Source organism: Pseudopodoces humilis, chromosome 17 (assembly GCF_049639895.1).
Source record: "Pseudopodoces humilis isolate 2021_Gansu_Grassland_sample_001 chromosome 17, ASM4963989v1, whole genome shotgun sequence".
Taxonomy (NCBI): domain Eukaryota; kingdom Metazoa; phylum Chordata; class Aves; order Passeriformes; family Paridae; genus Pseudopodoces; species Pseudopodoces humilis.
This window is the reverse complement of record NC_142216.1, coordinates 1,110,844-1,138,499: the sequence shown is the minus strand read 5'-3', so window position 1 is coordinate 1,138,499 and position 27,656 is coordinate 1,110,844. Positions and strand designations below refer to the sequence as shown.

The following is a 27,656-nucleotide window of genomic DNA, read 5'->3' as shown; positions in this document are numbered from 1 at the left end:
TTCTGGAGGGTTCATTCCCACCAATACACTAAGATCAGGAATTACATACAGCTATATAACCAGAATATTATAATCTTAACAAAGAGTTTTACATCTCTGATTTCCAAATAGAGGGTTAAATATTTACAAAGACCTTAACTATTTTTTACAGAGACAAGCAACATCTTCTAAAATTGCATCAACATTTCCTATAACTCTTAGAGCTGAAAAAAAAACATCACTTGTACCAACACTGTCACAAAAAAGGAATATTACAGCAAAGATTCACTTGAGATCTGAACTGCTGCAAACCCAGAGCTGATCTGGCTGTCCCTGCCCAGGTCAATGTAAAATTAGTCATCAGAAAAACACCAGTTAATGACAGTTTTAACCACTCCCCCCCAGCCTTTTGTAATACAGTAAATGAGAAACACCCTCATGGGGAGTCACCTTGACTGTATGGGGATTTAGTTTAGGTTTTTTTAGCTCTTTTACATTTTTTATTAAAGAAAATAGTTTGACTGTGATACAAGTTAGACTTGTTGGTATCTAATCATCCAATCTTCACAAAGAGCTATTTTAAGTGCCTATAATGTGTACAGGGCCATTAAAATCATGCCAGCATTAAATGTGTAAATAGAGGAAGTCTGTGGGGCTTCCTTAGCTCTGTGCTTCAGACAACTTCCCATTCAAGCCCACATCTTCCACAGCCATGAGCCCAGCAGAAGGGAGATGCTCCCATGCTCAGGAAAAGCAAGAAGAGGTACTCTGAAAGGCAGATAACCTGTTTTGGGCTGTCTTGGAAAGGAAACTGCAGGAGTTCAGTTTTCAGACCACTTGAAGTTGTAACAAACCTTTAATAGCCACTAAAATGGACTGCTCCCACTACTCCTACCCCATCCTCTGGGAAAAAGGACAACACCTCTGCTCCCTCCCTGCACAGGCCTGGAAGTGGAAGATGAAGAATTTGTTGTCAAGATGATCCTGCTGAAATTCCCCTTTTCCCAGGTGGCCTGGGCTGAAGTGTGAAGGAGGAGTAGAGCCAGGCTGAGAGAGCCAGAACAATGTCCCTGCAGCAAAGGTCAAAGTCATCTCTGTTTCCACATCTGAGGAAAAGAGAAGTTCTAAAACCTTCAGAAAAAAGGCCTAAAGCACAGCAGAGTATTTCCACTTTTAGGAAGTTGAACTCCACATGGTTTGAGTCACTCCTCCTGAAGTGTGCCCTACTGGACTTTGAACAGTCCCTGTGTCTGAGGCTTCCCTGCACAACCAACCCTTCACATCTCATGCCTCTGCTCCAGCTCAACAGAAGAGTTGAAAGCAAGCAGGAAATCCAGCAGGGAATTCACAGAAACTCCTGAGCCAACCTCCCCCTGTGTGGATTCCTGAACCACCATCTGCTGCTGCTCCAGGCACACCAAGAGCATCAGTCACCGAGTCACCGCAGCACCCAGAGCAGACACACAGCTTTCATTTCTCCTTCCAACCTCTTCCTAAATCCCATTTGGCATTTCTGTTCATCCCTAATCCAACAAGGGCATGGCTTTGGTTTGGGAGATCATCACCTTGGATGTGTAACTTGTGGTATGAAATGGCAGAAATTGCTGCTTTCTCCTCCTGCTTCCCACCTTCCTCAGCTCCGGGCAAGGGGCACATCCCAGCTCTGGGACTTTTGGACCACAACTCCAGATTAAAGATAAACCCCAACCAGCACACCCACGCTGCCTGAGCTTTCCTGGCAAAGCTGTTAAAAGAAAGAGGACCTTGGGCAAACCCTCCTCACCCCCCTGAACCACATCAGGCACCCAAGTCCTCACTCCAGCTCAGCACCAGCAGCATCTCTTCATCTTCCCAGGCACCGTGAGGCAAAACCATCAAAGGTTGGCACCAGGAACCCTCCAGAGGCAGCCCATCCACAGGGATCCGACCCACCACACCTCACCCAGCCACCAGTGCATCTTCAAAGCCTGCTTGCAACACCTCCACTTCCTGCCAGACATCCTCATTTCACTCCAGGGCTTCTTCAATCTCAATTGGTTTCATGAGCAAGAGGAATCAAACAGTTAATTGGTTAATTGGCTGCGATGAAACCCCAATTTTGTTTGACAACATTTGGCCAAGAAGGATAAAGGGGCAGAGAGGGAACGTGCAGGATCCCAGCTCCCTCTGGGGCACACCCAGCTGCGGGGGCACACCCAGCTCCCATGATTTCATCCTTTTTTCTTAAAAGGAAAGGGAAAAAGAGCTGGAGAGCCTGCCTGTAACAAGGAATGATGTTTTCAGAAGGCATTTAAAAATACCTGAAGCTGCCTTAATGTTGCATCAAGAGATGCCTGTTGATTATTTCAAATATTCTTTTCACCATGGGCAAGGGGCCTGTCAGGAGCTGGCACAGGACACTTCTCCCAGCTTGAGCATCACCACAAATCCTGCCCTGAAATCTTGTGCAGGAGCATAAAATGCTACTTTGTCAGCTTTTAACATATACACACTCCCAGAGGAGCTGCTTAAAAAGGGAGAGATTGAAAAATAACTGCCCTGCAACAACAAAATTAACACAAAAACACCAACACACACAGAGGAACATGCCCTGGTGTCACCAAGAACTACTTACAGAAGTGTACATATAATCTTTCACTTTCTATGTGATGGTGAAGAAGAAAAACACAGAAAAAAAATACATTTCCTACTAAAACAATACAGCTTTGCCCAAAAAAAACCACAAACAGGACCATTCTCCAGGACAGGTTTAGAGGATAACAGTGATGGTGCAAATACAGAAGCAGCAGAGTCATCTTCAGAATTTTATAACAGAAATAAGGAACACAAGTAAAAACAAGAGTTTACAAAGAATTCGAGTAGTTTTTTGTATGTGTCCAGATAGAGAAAAAAAACTCAACTTCTCAAAAGCATGAAGTTTTCTGTTTCTGTCCCTCCCCTTCTGACACAAAGGCTCCATGCAAGGGAGGGGGATTTGGTTTGGGATGGCTCCTGGTGCACATGGGATCTGCTCTGCCAAAGGAAAGGTTGTGACACCAGCAGTATCCCAAAATTCTATCCCATAACTCAGTATCACATGGTGAGGCCGCACAGGTGAACACAGGAAACCCTGAGCCATCATCTTGCTCAGCTATTTTGATGAGAATGAACTTTCCCACTCTTTCCAAGGTCTCATGTGAGCTCTTGGGAATACAATTCAAACACAATCGTACTGGTAATATGATACAAATATAAATCAGACTCACCACTAACTGAAACATAAATGCTTCTCATTCCTACAGTATGAACACAAATGCTTCTATCCCACCCTTCCATGAGGAATTCCTACTGCACATTCAACAGGAAGAAGATCATGAAGTGCCCCAAGAGCTGTCTGGAACACCTTTGTACATACTCAGGGTGGAAAAGCTTTAAACAAAAATAATAAAAAAGTGAGCTGGCCTAGGTCTGGTTAATGTTTGACAAGAACTCCCAGGGAGGGCAGAGCCAGCAGTTTGCTGCAGGCACTTCTCCTTCCCACTCAGCTCTGCAGCACCCAGAAATCCCCACCAAGCACGATGTTGCCTGGACTTGTGCTGCTCCCCAGACAAAGCAGCACAAATCCTTCACCACCGTTAGCTGAAATTCCACAGCACTGTCTGTGGGAGCACGGCCTTAATTCCAGCACCTCAGACAAGGGATGGTGCAAGGAATTACATCCTGCTTTGGAGTTTGAGCTGCCAGAGTCCCCTTCATCCCACAAATACCAGGTTACCTGGGGATCAGTCAGCATCTTCCACCTGAGAAGCCAACACACAGCAAAGGTGCATAGAAGAATTCCAGGGATCATTTGTAAATCAACACTAACCACTGGAAAAGGACTTGGGGATCCTTTAGAAAGAGGCTCTGCAAGTGTAACACTTCATTAAACAAGTCCAGATGAGAACTGGGTGCGTCATTCATCATAGGTGAGATTCAGCACACAGAAGCAAGGGAAAAATGGGGTTTGGGTTGGAAGAGACTAAAAATCATCCAGTTCCACTCCTCCTGCCAAGGTAAGGTAAAAGAACTAAGGTAAAAGTGTACTGCCAGCAACTGGATTTTAGAAGGCAAGTCAAGGAGGACATTTCTAAATCCTGCACTTGCAGTGCAGCTCATTTATAACCATTTCTAAGTCCATTTTTAAATCATGCTATTAAAATAGCTTAAAATTGTTTATATCCAAGAATTTGCAAGACTGGTTTGATGTTATTCACTCTAGGGACCTCAAAAATGCACAACCACACATCTGAAGTGTCTCATTTTTGTGCAGAAGTGCTACCCAAGAGGGAAAACATCTGGTCCCCCCTCCCTGCTGAACACAGAAATTAATTCCCAACTCTTTTCCTTCACAGGGAGCAGAGCTCCTCAAAGGACTTCAGTCCCTCCTTTCTGTCTTGTCTCTTCAGGAATGGGGGTGGAACAGGGAAGCCTTGCAAGTGACAGCACAGATCCCTGCTCCCTCCTCCTCTCTCCATGGCCAGGGAGCAGAGGGAGGGTCCCTCCAATCTGGGAGATGCCACAGTGCCATCCCTGACTCAGAGAAGAACCTCAGGGACTGACACCGTAAGACCACAAAGCCACTAAAATTGTCATTTTCTGCACCTACCCCAAGGGCAGGTCAGGATCCCAGGTCAGATCACCGGAGCCTCAACCAACTCCTGCCACAAGAACCAGCCCCAGACAGGAGGGGGAAGTGAAGTTGCTGCTGCTCAGCAAAGCTGAATTTCAACTTTGCCTTCCCAAGCCTTTGCGTTTCTGTGTGCTTCATCCTGCAGTATCTACTCTGAGGAACAGGGGGCTTTCTTAACCAGGCACTGAAATTCCTTGCCCTGAGAAGATCACCAAGTCCAGCAGTGCAGGCTGACCTCGAGCTCAGCCATCCCCCAGGAACACTCTTTTCTTTCTCAGTTAAATCTCTGCTCAGCACAATTCCATCTCCCACTCAACCAAGGACATCCTCCCCATCCTTTCCACTCCTCATCGCTGGGAGTCTCTAATTCCCCCAGTGCAAAGATGGACCATCACAAATTCAGCATTTTTACATGCAATTCTTTCATGTCCACACAGGCTAACCAAAGCATATTCCAACAGTTTCCCAACAAATTTCTGCCCTTTAATTGGGCAGAAACTTAATAACCCAATTCCTGTGCCTACATGTTCACCTGCTTAAACTTTGACGCCAAGACAATTGGCATTTAGATTTTATTAAGCAATAGTTATTCAGACATCTAACATTAATCTGGGTATTATCATTCTGACTTCCTCCCAATAATTTACTTTCATAAAAGACATCATTACATTTGAGTGCTATGAACTCTGTGGCATTAGGATTAAGAAAGGATTCACTTGACAGAAATTCTCTAATAAATCTGCTCTGGGTAAGATTTGAAACAGCAGATAAGGTTTTAATGAGGTGCCATCTAAACTAGGAGTGAAAATGTAAAAGGGAAAATCACATTTGAGGTTCGCATCCTTCTTCCATCTCAACTACAGGAAAAGAAAGGAGAGAAGAAGTTTATCAGACACTTTACTCTGGTTTAACTGTCACTTCCTCCAGCCCCAGTGTAAGATCATCTGTCTGCACTGGCCCACAGGACATTTATCTTGGACTTCCCATCACGACCAAAGTTCACCCACTGTGCTGCATCCCTCACTGAACTGAGCATCAGGGTTTGGGATAATGATTCTGCAATGTGGCTGTGAGGGATGGAGGAAGAGCAGGAGGATGCTGGGGAGCAGCTCAGCAGAGCAATCAGAATGAAAAACTTCATTGTTCAATGATTTAACTCTCCTCAGAACCACGGGAAACCACTCGGGGTGAGCCACAGAACAACTGAGAGGCCTAAAGGGAAATCTGTGCGCAGATTCCCAGAACAGCTGCAGGGGAAGCACCAAAACCACCGGGCTGGATCCATGTCAGCATCGATATATTTTCTAAATTATCATCAATTATTATCAATATCTTTTCAAAAGGGATGGCTTGAACCCTCACAGGGCCAGTGCTCCCCACTGGCAGCTGCAGCAGTTCTAGGATTGCTTTACAGCTCGAAGATTTCACAGAATCCGCAATTCTGAGTACCAGAAAAGTGGGAATACAAGTTTTCCCCTCCCAATTTTCAGCCCTAGCTTGTATGCAAAGTGTTCACCAAACTCAGCATCATTTCCTACCTGTCTAAAATCTGCTGTCAGAGCATGACAGCTTTGAGACCTGGGATGCTTTCTGGAACCTTCGAACTTTCTTTTTAGATTTAATCACGCCAAAGATGAGAGCACAGAGTAGCTAAAACTCAGGAAAAACCTCGGGAAGAGGAGCATTTAAGATTTGCAGGCAGAGCAAAAAAATTTGGAAGTGAGAAGAAGGGCCCGAAAAGTATCTACAGAGGGAAGCTGAAATGCAGCAGGAAAGCCACAGCTTTGATGTGCTGTGCTTCCAAACAAACACTGCCTAAAATGTTGGAAAGTTTTCACTTCTCATACTACCTACTAAATGCCACCTGAACTTTATAATCCCCCTGAGCAGACTGAGAAAAACATTCGTATTTCTGTCCCCACTGAGTAACAGGGCATTTAGTGTAATGTCTTTTACCTCCCGAAGACAGTTGATAAGTGTTAATTTAGCTGTACAAACTCTTTTGATATAAATGACATCATATTTTCCCATAATAATGATGTTTGGGTTTTTTTCCCCTGAAGTTCTTACAACCTTTTGCACTTTTCTGGATGTGGGCTTAAACCAAAAGACCTGAAACTACAAAACACAGAATTCAACTGGGTTTCAAAACCCTTCATGCAAGAGGCAACTTCACAGCAAGCTGGGTCAGAGCTGGAGCCTGGAAATGTCTCTGGAAAAGCCAAATCTGCTTCCAAGCACCACAGAAATTCCATGGTGAGAGCAGCTAAAGCTCCCAGGCTGTGCTGAACAGGACCAGGCATTGATGGACACCCCTAGCTGAGGGTGTAATTAATGGAATCCTTCTAATTCCATTAATTAAAAATATTAGAACTAATTCCATTAATTAGAAGAACTTCTAAGCACAAGTTGAAATTAATTTTTTTAAAGGTATGACTCAGTATTTATAGTCACACATAATAATTTTTTAAAAATTGAATAATGCATTGAAATAAATTGTATAGCAAGGAATCAGCCCATTAGAGCAGCTAATGAGATCCAAATTTCAACCTCTAAAATAGCAATGAAGATTAAACCACACCCATTTCTGACCATCTTGAGCTTCAAGTTTGTCAGCAGATCATGACTGGACGGATTTGAACATTCCTTTGAATAAATAAGAAGAAACAAACAAAAACATTTTTGAATGCCAATTCACCATGGACCTTGCTTCATGTGGCCAGGAAATAATGCAACTTTTTACACAAAAAATAAAAAGGAGAAAGCTGAAGAAAAAAAAAAAAAAGAAACTGAAGAAAAAATACTGAAGAAAGTAATTTTTAGGAGGTTATTAGTGATTAACAAATTTAAGCTGAAGACTACTTGTTAAAACTCTCCCCTATTAAAACATATTTCTGGTAATTATTGGCTAAGAATGTGTCACAGTGCAAAGTCCTTACTTGTGTTTTTTGCTCATTAAATATAATTAGTGGAGCTCTTTCAGCACAAGCAATTGCTCTAGGAAAAACCTTTTCACCCTTTATCTTTTAAAGGCTGGTTTACACCAAACACCAGCTTCCAGCATGGCAAATCAATGCTATAATATGATGCTAATTCATCCTATCAGCATCAGAAGGCTAAATTAAAGCTGGGATTTTTATATATTTTTAAAAATAAATTAATTAACTAGAAATCCCAAACTTCACCAGGCGATTTAAACCAATATTCCATGTGGCCACAGTAGCTCCACACCAGTAAGAGTTGGAGTTGAACTGGAAGGTTTAATGGGAAATGCCAAAGAAACACAGCACCTCAATCCAAAATATAAAAACCTCCTTAAAACACAAAAACAAACTCTCAGGAAGTTCTGTTCCATAGAGGACACATAAAAAGAACCCAGGAGAAGGGGAAAATATCAGTACATAAATCCATTTAACCACCTCTTGGACAATCTGTGCTTCAAGGCCTCTTGAAGTTACAGAAATACAATAATATTAGGAGATCTTTGTCAAATCAAGCATTTTTCACTCATCATTTTCCTACAGGTTCATTTTATTTATGCCAAAGCAAGGAAAACTTGCTGAAGTTACAATATGTTCCTTTAAGTTCTTCAACCTGTTTCCCATATCCAATTTTCTGAAATTTCCATCTTAATGTTTTCAAATCTGGATTTTGACCAAATAATTTTAAAATTATCTTTAAATAAGGAAATGCTTATGTTAATTGCAATGCAACACTGGAAAGTTACGTTGGCAGATCTCTCAAATTATTTTTTTTTCCACAGAAACTCTGGTAATTCCTCTGCCCACGAAACACACGACATCGCACAAACTAAATTCCCATTTTGATGTAGCTTTTTTTCGGTTTGCTATTCCCTTTCCCTGTGGGAAAAACAGAATTATAGAATTGTTTAGGCTGGAAAAGCCCTCCAAGTTCCTCAAATCCAACCATTCCCACTGCCCACCACTGCTCCAAGCCCCCAGGTGCCACATGCACACTTTAACTTAATTTAAACCCATGCAGGGATGGGGACTCCAGCATTCCCTGGGCAGCGTGTGGAAGCCTTTCCATGAAGGAATTTTCCCAATATCCAGCCTGAACCTCTCCTGGCACAGCTTGAGGCCATTTTCCCTTGTCCTGTCGCTGCTTCTGCGCCTTTGGGATTTCCTGAACACTTCCTCCTCCTGTGAGTTCCTCTGCAGCCAAACCATACAAAGGGAATTGTGGACTCTTATCTCTTCATCCTCCTCGCTTTAATGATTTGTGCACATCAAAGCCTGATTAAAACCATTTAAGCACTTCCATCACTGAAATCTCTTTAGCGTCTTTTGGAAATTAAATTAAATGCAGAAATAAAAAAAAAACCTCCATGTGAACGCACAAAGCTGGACAATTATGATCAGGTTTGAGCTCTTATAGTCCTGTCAGCAGGAATGGGGAAATACAAGGCAGTACACAGTGTTTGAAGCCTGATTTATATAAAAATATAGCAGACAACCAATATAAGTATCCAACACATTTAAAATCAGACACCTTCAACAGGATCACACCAAGGAAAGTGAACATCAGGACTTTCAAAGGAAAATAAAGTGAAAAACCGAATGACTGTTCAATGGCGTGAAGTTTCCACAGGAACCAACTGTCGAGGGAAATATCTACTCTGGAACAATTTACCTCGGTGAAATCTTAGAATCCCAGCTAAGGACAAGTGGAAAGAGTTTTCTCTGTCTCAGGAGTTTAACTTGTCACTGATCACAAACATCGTTTTCCCAGTGTCTGGTTCTGCAAATTAAACATTCTTTATTTTGCTCTTAAACTGGAAAATGCCTGTCAGTAAAAGTGATGTATGACCCAGCTACAGTGAGGCACCAAGGGCTCATCCCCACTTCCAGGAGATGACAAAGCAACACCAAAACCTGGCTGCCCTCCCGTTCTAACACCACACACAGCAAAGGTTACAGAGCTGGAAAAGCTCAAAGCTTCGGGATCTGCTTTGGTTTGAGACCTTTCCTGACACTTCCCAACTCTCAGCCACCCCAGGAGCTGCAGGAGGAGCTCAACCATTCCAGGGCTCATTTCTGCCCTCCATGAGGCAGCTGAGAAGCTCCAGCCCAAGGCAGAAACAGCTTAAAGCTGCTCTTGGAAACTGCAAATAACGTGGGAACATCAATCCTTCAGGAACAAGCACGCTGAAGAGAAGCACACCATTACCCTGCCTCTGGTCTCCTCCCTCCTCATGCTCCCAGTGCAGTACTGGGAATAGTGGGAAACTGCTGTGGGGATGCAGAGGAGCACACCTGTCCACAGGGAGTGATAAAACCGCCTCTCCTGGAAAACACGATCACTACGGGATTACACATTAGCAGAAGTACACTCTATTTGTTTAATTATAAAACATGAAAGCAGCACGTTCAAGCAATTTATCAATAAATGCTGTGACATGAATAAAAACTAAGATGAACTGTTAAAAAAAAAAAAAAGTCAGTAAAAGAGGGCTCTGATCTGCCTCATGAGGTGTTGCTTTCCATAAAAAGATGAACAGGAAGATTTCTCTTAATGAGCTGCTAACAGAAAATTAGTTCAAGACTTCAGGGCAAGAACTTCCCTTATTCCAGGTTTGTGCAGCATGGAGTATAAGGAGATTTTTTTTTCCTGCTGGTATTTGGTGCTACTGGCAGTTAATAACCCAGGTTTTACACTCATCAGCAAGAATTAATGAACCAAGTGAGAACAAGAGACAAGACAACCTGAGGAACTCCAAACACTGGGGAGAAAAGACAGGGAAAAGAGGGGTTTGAAACACAGAGATGAAGAAAGAAACTTGGAAAGTAGTAAAGTCTGAGAGCCTGGGGAGATGGCAGACACTGACTGAGACACGAGTGCGTGAGGCAACAACCTCCCAGCTCCAGGGAACGCAGAATTTTGGCCGGCACGTCGGAGGCTGGCCCAGCCCCAAGGAGCACACGGTCACCTCAGAGAGCACCAGTGCTGCTCCAAACTGGGAAGTGTTAATTCAGCTGGAACAGGGGCATCTAGTGCAAGCAGCTAAAAAGAGAATAAACCTGGACTCCTGCAGGAGAGAGCCACGGCCAGAGAACGGCACAGCTCCAGGGGCTGAGTGCGCTCAGCAGAGACTCGGCGACAGGAAGGAGCAGGGGCTGTGCTTGGATTTCCTAAGCACTGACAGCAGCCCTGTCATTTCACAAGCTGCAGAGCATCTCCTTAGTCATTAGTGACTGCAGAGAAGTAACCATCCTGCAAGAGAAGAATAACTGCCACACAAGTTCTTTCATCTTGAGTTTTGCAATTCTATGAACTTGATTGCTTATTTTCTTAGTTTAACACAGTTAGCAAGATATTTTACATGCATCTAACCTTGCTCTAGCTAAATGTAATCTGCTAAAGTTTCTTGACTCGTTCACAGACACTCCCTCTTCATCCTACAGCCTCTCCATCTCCCCACAGCTCGGGGTGTTCTGTTCTCCCAGTTTAGAGAAGGTGGCACCAACCTCATTTTGGTTTTGGTCTGAGGTAGACACTGAAGGCAAAGGAGGACAAGGGATTCTGGTAGGAAGTGGCCTTAAAAATCATCCAGTGCCACCATGGGCAGGGACACCTCCCACTGTCCCAGGCTGCTCCAAGCCTCATCCAACCTGGCCTTGGGCACTGCCAGGGATCCAGAGCCAGCCACAGCTGCTCTGGGCACCCTGTGCCAGGGCCTGGCCACTCACAGGGAAGGATTCCTTCAGTGGATCTGATCTAATCTAAACTGAAGTTTAAGTATCTAATCTCAAACTTCGTTATTTCTGAGCCTCTGCTGAAGATAACTGTGACACCACAGCAGTGGGGGAAAGGAAATAGGCCTGTAGAGCAAACCACAGGTGAGTAACAAACTGAAATGATGTGGCCAAGAACAATTATTGCCACAGAAAAGAAACCTCAGTCACCAAAAACTCCAGACTATCCCTACATCCTCACACTGGGGGACTCCAAACACCACACTGTAACTCATACTCCTCCCAGCTCAGCACACATGTTGCTGTGGCCTCTTGGAAGCTGCTCAAGCTCTCTCCATGTGCCCAAATCTGCCTATGGCAGAGGTGCTGCTTTCCTGGCTCAGCTCTCAAAACTCAACTCTCAGTATTTCCGCCCTCAACACTGCAAATTTCTGATGATCTGAGCAAGAGGACGAGCAGTGATGATCACAAAAACTCCCAAACCAAGAGGATGAGCAGGAAGGGAAGGGAGCAGTCACGAGCAGCTTTGGCTCACTGAAAACGCAGTGAGGGACACAAGGATAGCTCCACCAGCACCTGGTCCCAGAGTCCCTGGTGGCAGGCATCAGAAGATGCCAGAGCTGCTGTCTCAGTCAGTAAGGCACAGGTCACAGATGTCCTTAGTCACATCCGACACGGGAGCACCCACGCTGGAAAACACCGGGGCAGAACACACCCGCCAGCAGCCACAGCAGCAACTGGTGTGCAAATGCCACCCTGTCATGGACCAGCTGCAACCTCAGGACAGATTTCTCTTTATCTACAAAGCCCCCAAGAAGCAAACTCTATGGTTTGTGCAGACAGAAATGTGGCATCTTCTCATTAAAGATCTGGGTCGTAACCATGCAAAAGCATCTGCACATTCCAGCTTCCTAAAAAAAACATCCTAGAAATCCAAGTCATATTTCACTGGGGTTTTATCAAGTTCAGGTCACTAGAACTGGCAAGAATGCTAAACATATAAATATGAATTATTTTTGTAGGTTGCTGTGTGGCTTCTCACACAAAAACTGACCCCAGGGGCTCAGTCTCACTCGCTCAATGTTTCAGACAGGGAGAGAAGTCATAAAACAAGAACTGCAAAGACGTTTAGAGGAAATATCAGGAACCTGAGACAGCTTTTGAGATTAGAGTTGAAATTCAGTGTTTTCCTTCATTGCTGTTTAACTGTACTGGAGTCCTGGGGGCACTTTTGGGTGCCACAACATAAATAAGATAAAACGCTGACAGCATCCAAAGAAGGGACATGGGGATGGGGAAGGGTGAGGAAGGACCATGAAGGAGCTGCTGAGGGCACTTGGTTTGTTCTGCTGGAGGAGCCTGAGGTCAGAGCTCATTGAGGGCTGCAGCTCCAATCTCTGCTCCTGTGACAGGGACAGCAGCCAGGGAAGGGCTGGAGCTGGGCCAGGGGAGGTTTGGCTTGGATTTTGGGAAAGGTTCTTCCCCCAGAGGGTGCTGGCACTGCCCAGGCTCCCCAGGGAATGGTCCCGGCCCCGAGGCTGCCAGAGCTCCAGGAGAGCTTGGACAGCGCTCCAGGGATGGAGCTGGGATTGTTTGGGGGTTTGCAGGGCCAGGGGCGGCACTGGATGATCCTGTGGGTCCCTTCCAGCTCAGGATATGCCAGGATTGTCTCACTCCCGAACACGGGACAGTCTGCTCTCACACAGAGCTGCAAACACCCTGTACGGGAGGCAGGAAATGACAAACATCGACATTGATACGTTAATAAAGCCAAGATATTCCTAATGCCAAAAGATGAATTTTCCCTTTTGTTCCTGACCAACAAGACCTGCTCCCATCCCAGTACAACCACTGAGTAACTCCAGTGTGACACTGGGACGGTCCCACACCTCGAGGCTGACACACAACAGCAGCACAGGGAGTTTAATCACGTTTCCCTCATTAGAGGAGACATGAAATGACCATGAAATGACCAATCAGGTGCACAACCACTCCTGCAAAGCACTTCACTAGACCCTGTTTTGCAATAACCCCCCCAGGCTGCAAATCCCCATTTGCCAGGGACCTGAAAGAAGAATTCAGTAGTTTTAAAGGAATGTCAGGAACTAGAAATACACCTGAGAGATCAGAAGCTGGGAGGGAACCCAGGTGAGAAATAAACACACAGCCCTGAGCAGAACCAGTTCATTCCAAAGAGGGACACTGAGGAAGGGCCTGTCCAGTCCCACAGGGGCAGGTGGGGGCCTGGCTGCCGTCACTGGAAACACGGGAATGTTTAAAATCACCAGTATTCCTGAGAAAATGATCAAACAAGGCCGTAAAGAGGAGAGAGATGAGCTGGGGAGACAGCAGGTCCCACACCTGCCCCTTTTCATGCTCCTTTTCCACTGTACAGAATCTGCCCAAGCTATGAGTGAGGTTTGGGGACAAACACTCAGTTTTCCCCCAAAGTTCAGTTAACCACTTGTTCCTTTCCTGAAGAGAACCACAGACACAGCACTGAACACACCAATACCTGGGTTACACATCTCAACACTTTCTCGCTTTGTTTTGTTCATAGGAAAAGGGAAAAAAAAAAAAAAAGGAAAAAAGCCAGCCCAGAGTCCAGGAACGTTAAGCAACTCCTCTTTTACAAAGTCCAGCATAACCCCCCCACCAGGGATGAGGCTTTACATAACAGCCACCCACTCACTCCGGGACGGGATTGTGTCCGAACCCCGACTCTTCGTTCCCCGAGCTCCGGCAGCAGCTGCCCGAGGCCAATCCCGGGAAGCGGCGCGGAGCCCCCGAGCCCCGCAGGCCGAGCCGGTCCCGCCCGCTCCATCCCGAGCGGCGCCGGCCCTAAACCGCGGAGTGCAAAGGGGAAGGAACAAAGCCCTGACGTCAATTACCGGAACAGGATTAAATCCATCACCGGGGAGGGCAGCGCAGCGGCGAGCCCGCCGCAGATCCCCGTTCCAGGGGATGCCCCGGGCGGTGCTTCCCGGGGAGGGACCCCCGCCCTCCGCAGGGCGGCACCGCGGGCCGCGAGCGCGGGGAAATCCGCGGCTCCCGGCGGGAGATGCGCCTGGAGCGGCCGGTCCCAGCCTCGGGCCCGCCGGTTCCGCCGCGGGGGGCGGCCGGGATGTCCCGGGATGGCCCGGGAGTGCCCGGGGCGGGCGCGGCGCGGCCCCGGCGCTGCCCCGGTGCCGGCGGGAGGCCCGGCCCGGCCGCGCTCACCTGCGCTGGCCGCTCCGCTAGGCCCGGACCATCTCCTGGCTGCCGCCACCGGCGAACGATGAGGCCCGAAGAGCCGCCGGCGAGTCACGGAGCGCCGGGGGGCGCGGGGCGGGCCCGGCCCGGGGGAGGGGGGGCGGCTCACAAGCGGGCACCCGCTCCGTAGGGGTCCCGGCGGTCCATGGCGGGCCGGCGCCGGGCTGGCGGCTCGCAGGGCTCGGGCAGGACCGCGGCTCGGCCGGGGCTGCGCTGGGGCCGGGCCCGGGCCCGATCCCGATCCCGGCCCGGTCCCGCCTGGCGCTTCCCGGCGCCCCCCGCGCGCCGCCGCCGCCCCGATCACGTGACGCGCGGGAACACACGTGACCCCGGCGGAGCGCGCGCGTGGGGGCGTGGCGTGACCCAGGCCCCGCCCCCCTCGCGCGGCGGCGGCAGAGTCACGTGGGGCAGCGCGCGGGGAGCGCTCCCGCGGGCGCGGCGCCTCCTGGCGGCGGCGGGAGGGACGCGGAACCCCGGGAACAGCCCGGGATGAGCTCGGGAATGGCCGGGAGAGCCGGGATGGTTCAGCCTGGAGGGGAGAAGGCTCAGGGTCACCCAACTGTGGCCTCCCAGTGCCTGAAGGGACTGCAGGAAAGACGGAGAGAGAAGATTTCCAAGGGACGGAAGTTTAGGGCACGGGGAATGGCTCCCACTGCCAGAGGGCAGGGTCAGATGGGAGATAGGGAAGGAATTCCCGGCTGGGAGGGTGGAGAGGCCCTGGCACAGATTGCCCAGAGCAGCTGTGGCTGTCCCTGGATCCCTGGAAGTGCCCAAGGCCAGGCTGGACAGGGCTCGGAGCAGCCTGGGACAGTGGGAGGTGTCCCTGCCATGGCAGGGGGGGCACTGGAGGGGCTTTGGGGTCCTTCCCACCCAAACCATCCTGGCATTCTGGGATTCTCCGCTGCTCTGGGGTCAAGGCTGGCAGCACACACTTGGATGAACAAAGGAGGCTGTGCAGATCCACCTCAGCCAGGACCCATTGTCCCAGGGCTCGGACAAACAGAATTTCACAAAGCAAATCCACCACTGGAGAACCTCCTATTTATTAAGGACTCCTCCCTAAGAAAATAAATCAACGTACTAATCCAGAGACTGTGCAATGCACTTGCATCCAGAGCACCCAAAAGCTGTTTGAGTGGCAGTTGTTTGCATTAATAAAGGCCTGCACTCAGAAATGGGGCTGTCTCTCCCTTTTCCTGCCCTCCCCTCTGTTCCCAGCGTTTCTCCTTGAAAGGTGACGGATTTTCCTGAGGCTGTTTTCCTGCCAGGCTGCATCAAACGCTCCCCCGCAATGAGCAGTGGCAGCTTTGCTTGGAGTGGGAGGGATTAAACAGCCCTGGAACAATTCCTGGTTAACAGAATTTTTATAAAATTCCTAATCCAGCAGGAGAGCAGGAAGTGAGGTAGTGGCAGATGAAGGAGGGTAAGGCTCTGGCCAGGCTTTGGGGTTTAATCTGTAAAATAAGAACATGTAGAGACAAAGTAACCAGAAAAGGCAAGAAGAAAAAAAAAATAAAAATAAGCCAAGACAAACGGTATATTTGAAACTGAACTGGTTTTGTTTTAAAAAAAGTCTGGATACAGATGGACTTCTGGCTGGAGAACTTCCTGGGGAGCAATCCTGCCCCTCTGTGAGGGAATGCCAGGGCAACTCCAGCTGAAACCTGCACACAAACACCACAAATATTTTAGATATTTGCAGTAAGCATCAACTTAGCAGCTACTGTTTAATAATTTATTCACTTTCCCATTAAATGGTACATTCACTCCACAAGACTTAAACACCTTTCTGGTAGTTTTATTTACAGTCTGCAGCGTGTTCTGTAAAACACAGGAGTGGTCACAAACAGACACACAGCACAGGTGTTTTCAAATATTTAAATAAGTACAGTTTATTCCAAATTAACTCTACACATTATTTTTCCATAAAAATATAAAAAATAGTTTAGTTACTGTATTTAACCTAAACCAAGATACTTCAGAATTCTTCCACAAATGATGCCCCCTCCATCACCAAATAAAATACTAACGACAACTGCTTCAATCCATCAGAAAAACAGATAATTCGCACTCTGCATCCAGCAATCCCCGTTCTGCAGCGTGTTTGGATCTGCTTTCGTTGGGTTTGGGGGGGTTTTGCACTCGCCTGCTGCTCCAGGGCCATTCCCCCAATCAAGGAAGGACTGAATTCCTGCAGCACTGCCCACCAACACAGCCTGGCAATCCTGCATCTCACACATTCCCTGGGAAACACATCCAGAGGGGAACACTTCCCTTTGAGACCTTTATTTCAGGGAGTCTCTTTTCTTACTGAGCATCCAGTGAAAATCCAGTTCTGTTTGCCATTACTCCTCTGGTTTTGCTGGCCATGTTATGGATGGGAATATTCTGATGGAGTTCTGCAGAACTTGTCTCACTGGTGCTTTTACACTGAATTTACAAAAAAAAGGCACAAAGATGAAACTCCTAAAGCAGCACCCGATTCACTGAGCTGCTGCTTTCCAACACCAACACTCTGTGTCTCAGCAAACACCTCCAACACACGAGCCAAGGACACAGGGGAGTGAAAAGCCCAGAGCCTGTGGGCAGGACAAGCACTACATTGATCAGTAACAAATCAACACAGCTCAACTGGACGGTGCAGTTAAGACTCGACCTGGAAGCATCAGGAAAAGCCACTGGAACACAAGCTCAGCACACAGAATCCATTTGTCACCAGCGAGATGGGAGGCTCTGTGTGGGACACGTTGTGCATTCAGGTTCAACAATGCCAGAGCTCCACAGCAGCACTGAAAAACTTCTGCTTTGAGCAGTTTGGAGGGTTTTTTCTGAATGGAAGTGAAGCTGTCATTAACAGAAGAACAGCACATGATGCACAGCATAATCTGCAATAAAAAGCTTTTGCTTTCCAGCATGTAAATGTCCAGGTTACTGGACTTTAGCTCATATAAACAAATCTGATAGAACTCTTTTTTTTTTTTTTTCTGGAACTAAAAAAGTAAAATCTTCCATAAAAGGATAAACCACAAAAATACTCTCTCAGTAAGTCTCACGTGCCATTTAATACCTTCCATGTCCTGTGAACAACTACGCAAAACACTTAGAAATCGGAGCAGTAGAAATGTTGACCACTGAATGTTTGGCAGATGTGCTCCAGGCCCCAGGGAGGGCCGTGTCACTCACTCCACACCAGTCCTGCACCTCCCCAGCTATTTCTTCTTCTTCTTCTTCGGGGGCTCATCCTCAGAGCTGCTGTCTGTGCTGCTGCTGCTGCTGCTGGAGGAGCTGGAATCCGACTCGAAGTCGGAGGAGGAGGAAGAGCTGCTGGAGGAGGGGGAGGAGGAGGAGGAGGAGGAGGAGGAGGAGTTGCTGTCCTCACTGTCACTGTCAGAGGAGGAGGAGGAGGTAGAGGAATCCTCGCTGTCAGAGGAGGAGTCGCTGGCTGAGCTGTCGCTGCTGCTGCTGCTGGAACTGGTCACACTCTTGGACCTGAGGGAGAAGAGAGAGCTGAGCCCAGCCCTGGCAGAGCCCATCACACCGTGTTCCCTCTGCTCTGTCGTAATCATCCAGAGATCAATTATTTGCCTTGAAAATTTTCACACCCCACCATCGAAATTTCCAGGCCTCACCATCTAAGATGCGTTCCTGTGCCCTCCCCTCCCTTTTCCACTCCTGGGTGAGTGGATTTTGGCCATCCGGGCAATGGCAGAGTGGCCCCAGGGCATGCCATAACCCAGCAGGACTGCAGAGAGAGGCAGGCAGGGAAAGCTGGCCAGGACCTTGGTTCCCAGCCCTGAGAAGGGCTTTACCGGCCCCACTGCCCTGTGCTACCCAAGCCCTGGGGAAAATGAGCCCGGCTCAGCCCCTGCCTCACCACTGCAACAGCGAAATTCTGCCTCTGCAAGAGTCAGGGCAGGTTTCAGCAGTGATTTCACCAAGGTCAGAGCTGTTCCCAGCAAAAACTGTTCTTAGATTACCCCTGGCAAAAGAAAACAAAGTACCTGCCACTACAGGATGCTTGTGTTTTCCAGGTGGAGGAGAAGGGTGGAAACAACCCAAGATTAAGACAGAATGATGAACAGAGCAGCGAGGATTTCTGTATGCTCTGCATTTTTTTCCACGTTCAGCCCTTCCTGGGGCCATTGTTCTCAATATCAACATCTCTGATTAAGGGGGGTGATATGAACTCCAAGAAAGGACAATTCAGTTCTCCCAGAGATCTTTCCCCAAAGTACAAGAGACTGGTTCACCTCCCTTCCCACCAAAGTCAATCAAAGAGCATCCAAAAATGTAAATCATGATAATGCAGAATCTTGTTTCCATTAGAAAATTCATGCAGTGTTTTTTATCAGAGGGTTTGGGTAAATGTAACAACTCAGGAAGTGCCTGTGTTAAGGTTACTGAAGAGTGTGAGGTTTTTTCATCATATCAGCCCTGCCAGCTGACAAATGTGGGTGTGGATTAAGCCACAAAGCACTGAAGTTTTTATAACACAGCTGTAATCTGCTGTCTCTGTGTGCAGACACGACTGCTCATTAGACACACATCCAAAAGGGCTGCTTAAACACTGCCATTTCTGGGGAAAAAAACAGCACTAAGGCAAGGAAAATAAAAAGTGGGAGTAGTAGTTTCAGTCTGAGCAGTTCCATGAGATGGGCAGGAATCAGAGGAGCCCCTGAGTAACTCTGAACTTGCTCTTCCTGATCACCTTTCACAAAACCCATAGCAGCAATCCATGGACAGCCAATGTTTGGGTTTATTCCAAAACCCATCCCCAGGAATATCAGGATATTGCACTTAAAGCTGCCTCTCCCAGAGGGAAGCAAGAGCTGGGGAGAGGAAACAGGCAGGAACTTGTTCTCAGGAGAGGCAACACATGGGCTGGTACTGACAGCAGGAGCACGGAGATGGGAACTCCTTTTTGGAGGTAAAACTCCAACACAAAATAGAGTTTGGGAACGTGGCTGCAGGCTGGTAATCGAAGATTTTGGGGCTGTCACACCTCTGAGAAAGCACAGAATTTTTAAAGCAGGTACCACTCATCCTCCTCAGGGCAAGTTTCCAAGAGTTCACCTCTGACTCTGGTGGGACACTGAGGCCAAGGAAGGTGGCTCTGTCACCTGAGGTCACAGCTCAGCAGCTGCTCTGCCTCAGCCTGTTTTTCTGGTTAGGCCTGAGCTCCCTTATTAGTGTTTATATCAAAATAAACACACTCTGTGGAAAAGCTTCGTGCTCCTCCTGCCAGAACCCAAACTTGGACAGAGTTTTATTTTAAATCTGGAACTTACAAATTTGCTGGATTTTCCACATTTAATTCTTCCCGTATTATAATAAAATTCTAAATATCGAGCTGACTGGAAATGAATTTATATGGATGATGGATTCAGTGCTTGCATAGAAGCAGGAGAATAATGAAAATTTGCAAGTGTTCTAATATTTAAAGGAAAAAGTGCCCCTTCCCTATGAACCCTTTTGCTCTGTCCGTTTTTGCACTGGTTTGGAGCTCAAACACTCTGTAAATAATTACACCAGCAAAGGCTGCAGTGTCTGAGGAAGCTGAGGCAGGAAGAGGCCTGAGCTGCCCAGCTCAAAACCAGTTAATTCATGATCTCACCAGTCCTGAGTAACTCCAGCAATAAATTGGCACTTCTGAGAAAGCAGCCTTTGCTAAAATACACTGAGACAGCCCAGCATTCCAACAAACCACATTCCACAGGGCAGCCTGGAATAAAGGAACACTTTAAAGATCTGCTCTGCCTTATTTACTGCCTGCCACACACAGCAAAGGCCTGGCCTTTAAATTCCTCCTGAAAACTGGGTTAGATCACACTGAGAGACCCAGAAGTGACAACAAAGGGGAAGAGATGCAAAGACATTTCCTGGTGTAAAACTCCAACACAATTCCAGGAGTGCTACAGCCACAGTTCTGGCTGTTCCTCCTTTCCATTTGCTAAGAAAGCAAATTCCCAAGTAAACATTAATGCAAAGTAAAGTACAAACAATGTCAAAAGAGTTCTTGGCTCCAACCAGGACTTGGAGAGGGACAGGCTCATTTCCTGGATTTTGGTTTAGTTTGGGATCAAGGGGGTGTTTAAGATGTTTTATTTCATCCTCTAGACAAAGCTTGAGAGAGAGAGAGAGAACTGGCAGGAGAAGGGAAGGAAAAGAGCAGAAGTCAGAGCAGGATGGGCAGGTGGAGCAATGAGAGACCCCTGTGCCAGTCCTGTTTCAGAGACTCCTGATGGACTCTGGGGCAGAAATGGGAACTTTTATTACTACAGCAAGATCATGCAGGGGGAGGAGAATCAGCAGGGAGAAAAACAGAGAATAAAATTCTGAGAGTTTTTAGACAGGGAGGAGAAGAAATTCTCCAGATGTTTGTCAGACAAAAGCTGGTAACAGCATCAAAGCAGTAAAACCAAAAATTGACTTTTGCCGCTCTCCTCCCAAAGTCCTGCAGGAACATCAGGGCAGGGCCAGTCCCACCAACCCCCACATACCTTTTTTTCTTGGTCTTCTTTTCTGCAGCACTTTCTCCAGAGCTAATTAAGGGGGAAAAAAATAATGGCTTTGATTAATGCAATAGGAAAATTAACTGAATAGCAGCACACTGAGGCTGAGTTCAACATTCAAAGAGTACTGGGCAGCTCAGTCCTGTGCAAAGCAGAGCAAAACCCACCTGTGAGCCAGGGGAGGAAAAGGCAGCAATTCAGCTCTGATTTTCTGTGCTATTTATGCTCCTCACTGCCCTTTGCCTCATTTTGCACGGGCAGCAGCAGCTGGGATGTGAAAGGCACAGGAGAAAAGGATACAAAGAAGTTGTGTGTAACTATATTTAGCAACAAGTGAATTGATGGAAATCAAGGCTAAAAGCTTGACTTAGCCTGTAGCTTTCGCATTTCTTTCAAGTGCAAAAAGAAACAGAAAAATCCATTTATACTGATGCTTTCCAGCTTTGTGCCTTTCAGATTCCCAAGTGCTCATCACCTCACACAGTTTTAGTGGTGCCACAGAAGGAAGCTCTTTGTGTGCCACCAGAAGAATGAGATTTCTCCAATTTTTTATTTTCACACACAAGGTATGAAAACATTATCCTCACACAAGAGCTTTCCACACTCCCCACGCTCTCCTGTGTGCAAGGGAAGATTCACTGATATTCACATTCCAATCCCTCCCATCCATATTTACATTCCCAAGCTCTGCAGGTAACCAGGGGGTTCCCAGGTAAGAGGAGTCACAGTGAGAACAGAATTAAACCCCAAAGCACCTTTGAGGAGACAGGACCTAACTCAGGGAGTGCCTCCCTCTCCTGTGTGAGGTGTGGGTTATTCAGGAGCTACTCCAGGAGTTCCTGCTCTGCTCTGGACACTCCCTCAGCTCAGGGCTGGGCTCAGAGCTCCACCAGCACCAGGGGGAACATTTCCTCAGCTCCCTGCCCTCCCAGCCCTGCTCTAGGCTGGGCAGGCACTGAGGGGCTCACCCCAGAACCGTGGGGCCAGTGCCAGGCAAGCTCAGGGAGCCTGGAACAACTGGGAAAGGACTTCATGCTGAAAAAGCCTGGATGAGGTTGGCAGAGGTAAATATTGACCTTTTTAGGCTGGGTTTGCCTTCTGGTTAATGATTCCTGTGTGGCTCTTTAAAAGGTGGTGACACAGGCTCTCCAAAACCGACCCCTGGGACACCCAGCTTCTCCCAGGGCAAGGAAGAACCTCCCACAGCAAGTGACACAAAAAGTGTCACACAGGTGTGACCCTGGAAGTTGTTTTTCCATGAGGAAAAGGCCTTGGAAGTGTAGCACTAGCAGCTAAGGACCAGGATCCCTCCTGGCACAGCTGAGGAGCTTTTGATGACATAACCCCTGTGAATCCAGCCCCATTTACCAGGATTAAACACTGCTCCCACCTAGGGATTACTCAGGCTTCCTTCCACGAGAGGGTTTTTCCCAGAACATTCCTCTCCCACTGTAAGAGCCCCAAACCTCCACCAGAAAAGGGGCAGCAAAGCAACGAGGAAATAATCTGAGCCTTAAACTTAGCCTAAAAATCTTGAGTCCTTGGAGAGACTCTGCCTCCAAAGGTGCCAATTGTCAGAGCACAAGCACTCCTGATCTACCTACAACACTGGGTGATTAATTACTTCCCAATTACTCACTGGATCAAACTTAATTTCAAAATCAATCACTTTACATCACTCTGCTCACAAGGTAAGAGTCTCCACTCCAGGCAGGGCATCAGCCCCGTGACTCAGAATTGCTGCTGAGCTGGGGCAGCCGAGGAGGACAAAGAGCCCGGCCTGCCTGAGCTCCCACCCTTCTCTGTCCCATCAGGAGACAGCAAAAGCTGGGAATGCTCTCCCTACCTCCCACCCTGGCAGTGGGATGAGCTGGAAGTGGCAGGGACTGAGGACACATGGCCAAACCCTCAGGAATTCCAGGTGCAAGGAGTGGCACTGGGAGTGACTCTGTTCCTCTCCTGCTCCCAAAACCCAACTGGAGCGGAGCAGCAGAAACGACCCTGACACCGAGGAATTTCACAGCAAACTGAGGTGCTGCACTACTTTTGCTTGTGAAAACAATTGTTAACGTGGGGGGAAGCATTAAGATGCACTCCCAGGGCAAAGTGGAAAGGAACTCAGGTGCCACACGCAGAGTTCTGTTCAGGTTTTGCTGTTCCTTCCATTTTCTCGGCTGTCACAAGAGGAAGCAGTGGTGCAATTCAGCGAGATGTTCTTACTCCATGCTTGAGTTAAAGCTGAAAACCCAACTGCCCCTCACCTGTCTGACCCCTCAGCTCCAGGGAGCAGCAGGAGTGGGGCTGGGCCAGGTTTAACTGCAGCTCTGAGCAGCAAACCTGGACATGGGGTTTGCTACAAATCCATCTCCAGCTTTCACTGTAAATCTGCTTGGGCAGCACATCAACACCAAACCAACCAGCCAGGGAATCCATGAAACTGCTCCACTACCAGAAAGGCTCCAACTAATTTAACTTGGGCTCAGCGTGTGGCTTTTGTTTCAGACAGGCCAAAACAGCTTTAAATGTATTTCAGATGAGCAGGTGTTAATGAAATTAAAATGTTGATTTTAATTCTCTGGGACCTGAGTGTACATATTTCACCTAACACACAAATCAGCTCTAACATTAAACACACATCCCACAGTCTGGAGGAAAAGATCACAGAAAATGGTCTGGGACAACATCTTTTCTTTTGTTTCAGTCATAAACCAGACATTTCATCCTGCCAGTCTTACCTCTGTTGCAGCAGGAGTTGCTTTTCTTTCTCCTTAAGGATTTTGGCCAGCTGAGCTGTCCTTGAAGGCCTGTGCAGGTATTTTCTCTTCCCTGTACATTCATATGTCCAGTGGCCAAACTCTAAACACTTCTGACATCTCACATGCTGCTTGTTTGCCTCCCTAGAAAAATGCAGAATTGGTTAAGTAACTCATTCCAGGACCGTTCTACCCAGTGAAAAAATATTCAGGTTTTTTTTTATCATGCAGCTTTAATCAAGCTATGATTAAACCAGATGTCCACAAGTGCTTCATGTTTTCTTTTGAATCATGACATGGGCAGTAACACCAAGGAGATACAGAATTCAGGCAAACAGATCTTCATTTATTAAAACACTTTCACAGAGCAACAATCACACAGCTCAATGTGGTTCTGGCTTCAGAGAAATCACTGAAATTCTATTTTAGAACAGCAGCTTCATTTCCAGTCCCAAACTGCCCAATTCTCACCCACAGCCCAGGGCTCTCTGAGAGGCTCCCAGTAAATGCAAACAAGCTACACCCAGGAGCTGGGAAAGCCTGGCAGGAGGTTTATCTTTGGGACAATCAGGTTCCCAAATTCTGAGCAGAGTGAATGGAGCCAAACCTCCCCGGCTGCCCCGTGCCCAAACACCTGCAGCAGCAGGGAGATTTCACACTCAATTTCGCTTCTCGCTCTGGTAAAATCCCATGGGCATTTTTAGAAATCAGGGAAAGGAAAACACTCCTATTTTCATGCTGGAGCTCTTAAGCTGTTTTGCCTCCTCTCCCAGCTGCTCTCCTCCTTTACAGACAAGGGAACTCACCCAGCCCGGGTTCTCCTCAAGGTCACAACCAAAATTAGTTCTGGGCTCAGGGCTGTGCCACTTCAATTCCCTGCCACTGCTGTCTCCTCCTGCCACCTTCAGCTCTTGTTCCAAGCACCAAAATATGAATTGTTTGAGGCCAGCCCAGGTAAACTATCTGAAATTGCAGCCTTGCTAATCTAGGAAGCTCCCAGACTCATGGATGAGGATGAAGGGACAGATCAGCAATGAGCAAAGCTGTGAATTGCTTCTCCCTCAGCTTCAGCCACCACTTTTTGTGCCAGTTCCTGAAGGGAATCTTGTGCTGAGCATTCATCACGTTTCCAATGCAGAGCATTTGGCTTCATCCTCAAGCCTTAGAAATTCTCAGCACAAAAACCAGATTAAACTCCCAGCCTGCAGAGCACAATGAGCTTGGACTTGGGCAGGAATCAGAATAACTGGGAATGAACAGAACCCATGCCTTTGTCTCCTTGCCACAGCAGCTACAATCAGCAGAGCCATGGCTCCCCCTCCTCCTCATCAATATCAACCCTCAAAACCAGGGTTTGTCTCCCTCAGACCCCACAGGAACAACTCTGGATGTTTACAGCCCATCACTGAGCGTCTGCAGAGCTGCTCACACCAGCAGCCAATCCCATGTGAGCCAAAAGGGTGAGGATTAAACCCTAAACCCAAGATAATTAACGGGAGAACATCAGCACCAACGAATCTGACACAAATGGGAAGCACAAAACTGAAGGAAACTTTTAGCAGGGATGAGTGACCCCAGGCCTGGAGCAAAGGCTGATGGAGGGACAGCTCAGCACAGACCCGGCAACCACAAAGACATCAAATCTAAACACTGAGTCCTCAACCCAAATAAAACAGCAACTCAAAACAACAAGTAATCCAGGAGTACTTTGAAATCTCAAGTTACTTTCCACTAGGAAAATATAAACAACTGCCCACATTCTGCACATTGTGACTGGACAAAAACCCCGCAGTTCAAAAATTAAAACAAGATAAATAAAGTAGTTTAAGGAAAAAAGCAACACCCAAAGCAACAAAGAGCTGAAAAACCAATGGCTCCTCCCGAGCCCCCCGGTCCCGCTCCCAACGCTCCCCGCCGGGCGCCGGAGGCCAACAACTCCCTCAGGCTCTGCACAACCGCGCTGAGGAACGCTCTGAGCAGGAAAGGTCCCCCCGCCACCCTCGAGTTCAAGCCCCGGCCGTGCACGGACACCCGAGGCCGCCATCGTTCCGCCCAAGCCGTGTTTTGGGCCGCGCGCCGCCGGGACACAGCGGAACGGCAGGAAGGCCTCGGAGCGCCGGGAAAACGCCGGGCGCCGCTCCTCAGCCCGTGCCCGCACAGCGCGGCCCCCCCGCTCCCACTCACGCCTGTCTGCGGGCAATCAGCCGGTGCATGGGCGTCGCCATCTTAACTCCCGGGCCGGAAGTGAGGCGGCCGCGGGAACGGCGGGACTAGCGGCGGCCACGGGGCATGCCGGGACATGCGGCCTTGTGGGCCGGATGCGGCCGCCATAGAGCGAGAGAGAGAGAGAGAGAGAGAGCGAGAGAGAGAGAGAGAGAGAGTGTGTCCTCCGGGACCATAGAGAGAGTCCTCCAGAGTGATAGAGAATTAGTCCTCCAGGACCATAGAGAATTAGACCTCCAGGACCATAGAGAGAGTCCTCCAGGGTCATAGAGAGCGAGTCCTCCAGGGTCATAGAGACTTAGTCCTCCAGGGTCATAGAGACTTAGTCCTCCAGGGTCATAGAGACTTAGTCCTCCAGGACCATAGAGAGCGAGTCCTCCAGGACCATAGAGAGTGAGTCCTCCAGGACCATAGAGACTTAGTCCTCCAGGATCATAGAGAGTGAGTCCTCCAGGACCATAGAGAGCGAGTCCTCCAGGGTCATAGAGACTTAGTCCTCCAGGATCATAGAGACTTAGTCCTCCAGGATCATAGAGACTGAGTCCTCCAGGACCATAGAGACTGAGTCCTCCAGGACCATAGAGAGCGAGTCCTCCAGGACCATAGAGACTTAGTCCTCCAGGGTCATAGAGAGCGAGTCCTCCAGGACCATAGAGACTTAGTCCTCCAGGGTCATAGAGAGCGAGTCCTCCAGGACCATAGAGACTTAGTCCTCCAGGACCATAGAGACTTAGTCCTCCAGGGTCATAGAGACTTAGTCCTCCAGGGTCATAGAGAGCGAGTCCTCCAGGACCATAGAGACTTAGTCCTCCAGGACCATAGAGACTTAGTCCTCCAGGGTCATAGAGAGCGAGTCCTCCAGGACCATAGAGACTTAGTCCTCCAGGACCATAGAGACTTAGTCCTCCAGGGTCATAGAGACTTAGTCCTCCAGGACCATAGAGAGCGAGTCCTCCAGGGTCATAGAGAATTAGTCCTCCAGGGTCATAGAGAACTAGTCCTCCTGGACCATAGAGAGCGAGTCCTCCAGGGTCATAGAGACTTAGTCCTCCAGGGTCATAGAGACTTAGTCCTCCAGGGTCATAGAGAGCGAGTCCTCCAGGGTCATAGAGAATTAGTCCTCCAGGGTCATAGAGACTTAGTCCTCCAGGGTCATAGAGAGCGAGTCCTCCAGGATCATAGAGAGTGAGTCCTCCAGGGTCATAGAGAGCGAGTCCTCCAGGGTCATAGAGACTTAGTCCTCCAGGGTCATAGAGAGCGAGTCCTCCAGGGTCATAGAGAGTGAGTCCTCCAGGACCATAGAGACTTAGTCCTCCAGGACCATAGAGAGCGAGTCCTCCAGGGTCATAGAGACTTAGTCCTCCAGGGTCATAGAGAGTGAGTCCTCCAGGGTCATAGAGAGCGAGTCCTCCAGGGTCATAGAGAGCGAGTCCTCCAGCACCATAGAGAGCGAGTCCTCCAGGGTCATAGAGAGTGAGTCCTCCAGGGTCATAGAGACTTAGTCCTCCAGGACCATAGAGAGCGAGTCCTCCAGGGTCATAGAGAGCGAGTCCTCCAGGACCATAGAGAG

The 27,656-nt window shown here is 48.1% G+C and overlaps 2 protein-coding genes across 3 annotated transcripts in view; both read right to left on the bottom strand.

The window, feature by feature from the left end:
- The window catches only part of AFF4 (ALF transcription elongation factor 4), a 45,885-nt gene extending 31,182 nt beyond the window's left edge, over positions 1–14,703 (bottom strand). The window contains exon 1 of one of the 2 annotated variants that reach the window (XM_005523698.3): positions 14,566–14,703. The gene's annotated coding sequence lies outside the window, so the exon portion shown is untranslated. Of the gene's footprint in view, positions 1–14,038; positions 14,159–14,565 lie in introns of those variants that run through there. The other variant, XM_088063454.1, reaches the window with a different exon arrangement.
- Positions 14,704–16,464: 1,761 nt separating this feature from the next.
- On the bottom strand, positions 16,465–26,167 carry ZCCHC10 (zinc finger CCHC-type containing 10). Its single transcript, XM_005523699.3, has 4 exons — positions 26,048–26,167; positions 23,846–24,007; positions 21,099–21,140; positions 16,465–18,087 (listed from the first exon to the last, which is right to left on the bottom strand). The coding sequence occupies exons 1-4, from the start codon at positions 26,086–26,088 to the stop codon at positions 17,808–17,810; spliced, it is 525 nt and encodes a 174-aa protein (XP_005523756.1). The 5' UTR covers positions 26,089–26,167; the 3' UTR covers positions 16,465–17,807.
- Positions 26,168–27,656: the final 1,489 nt, after the last annotated feature.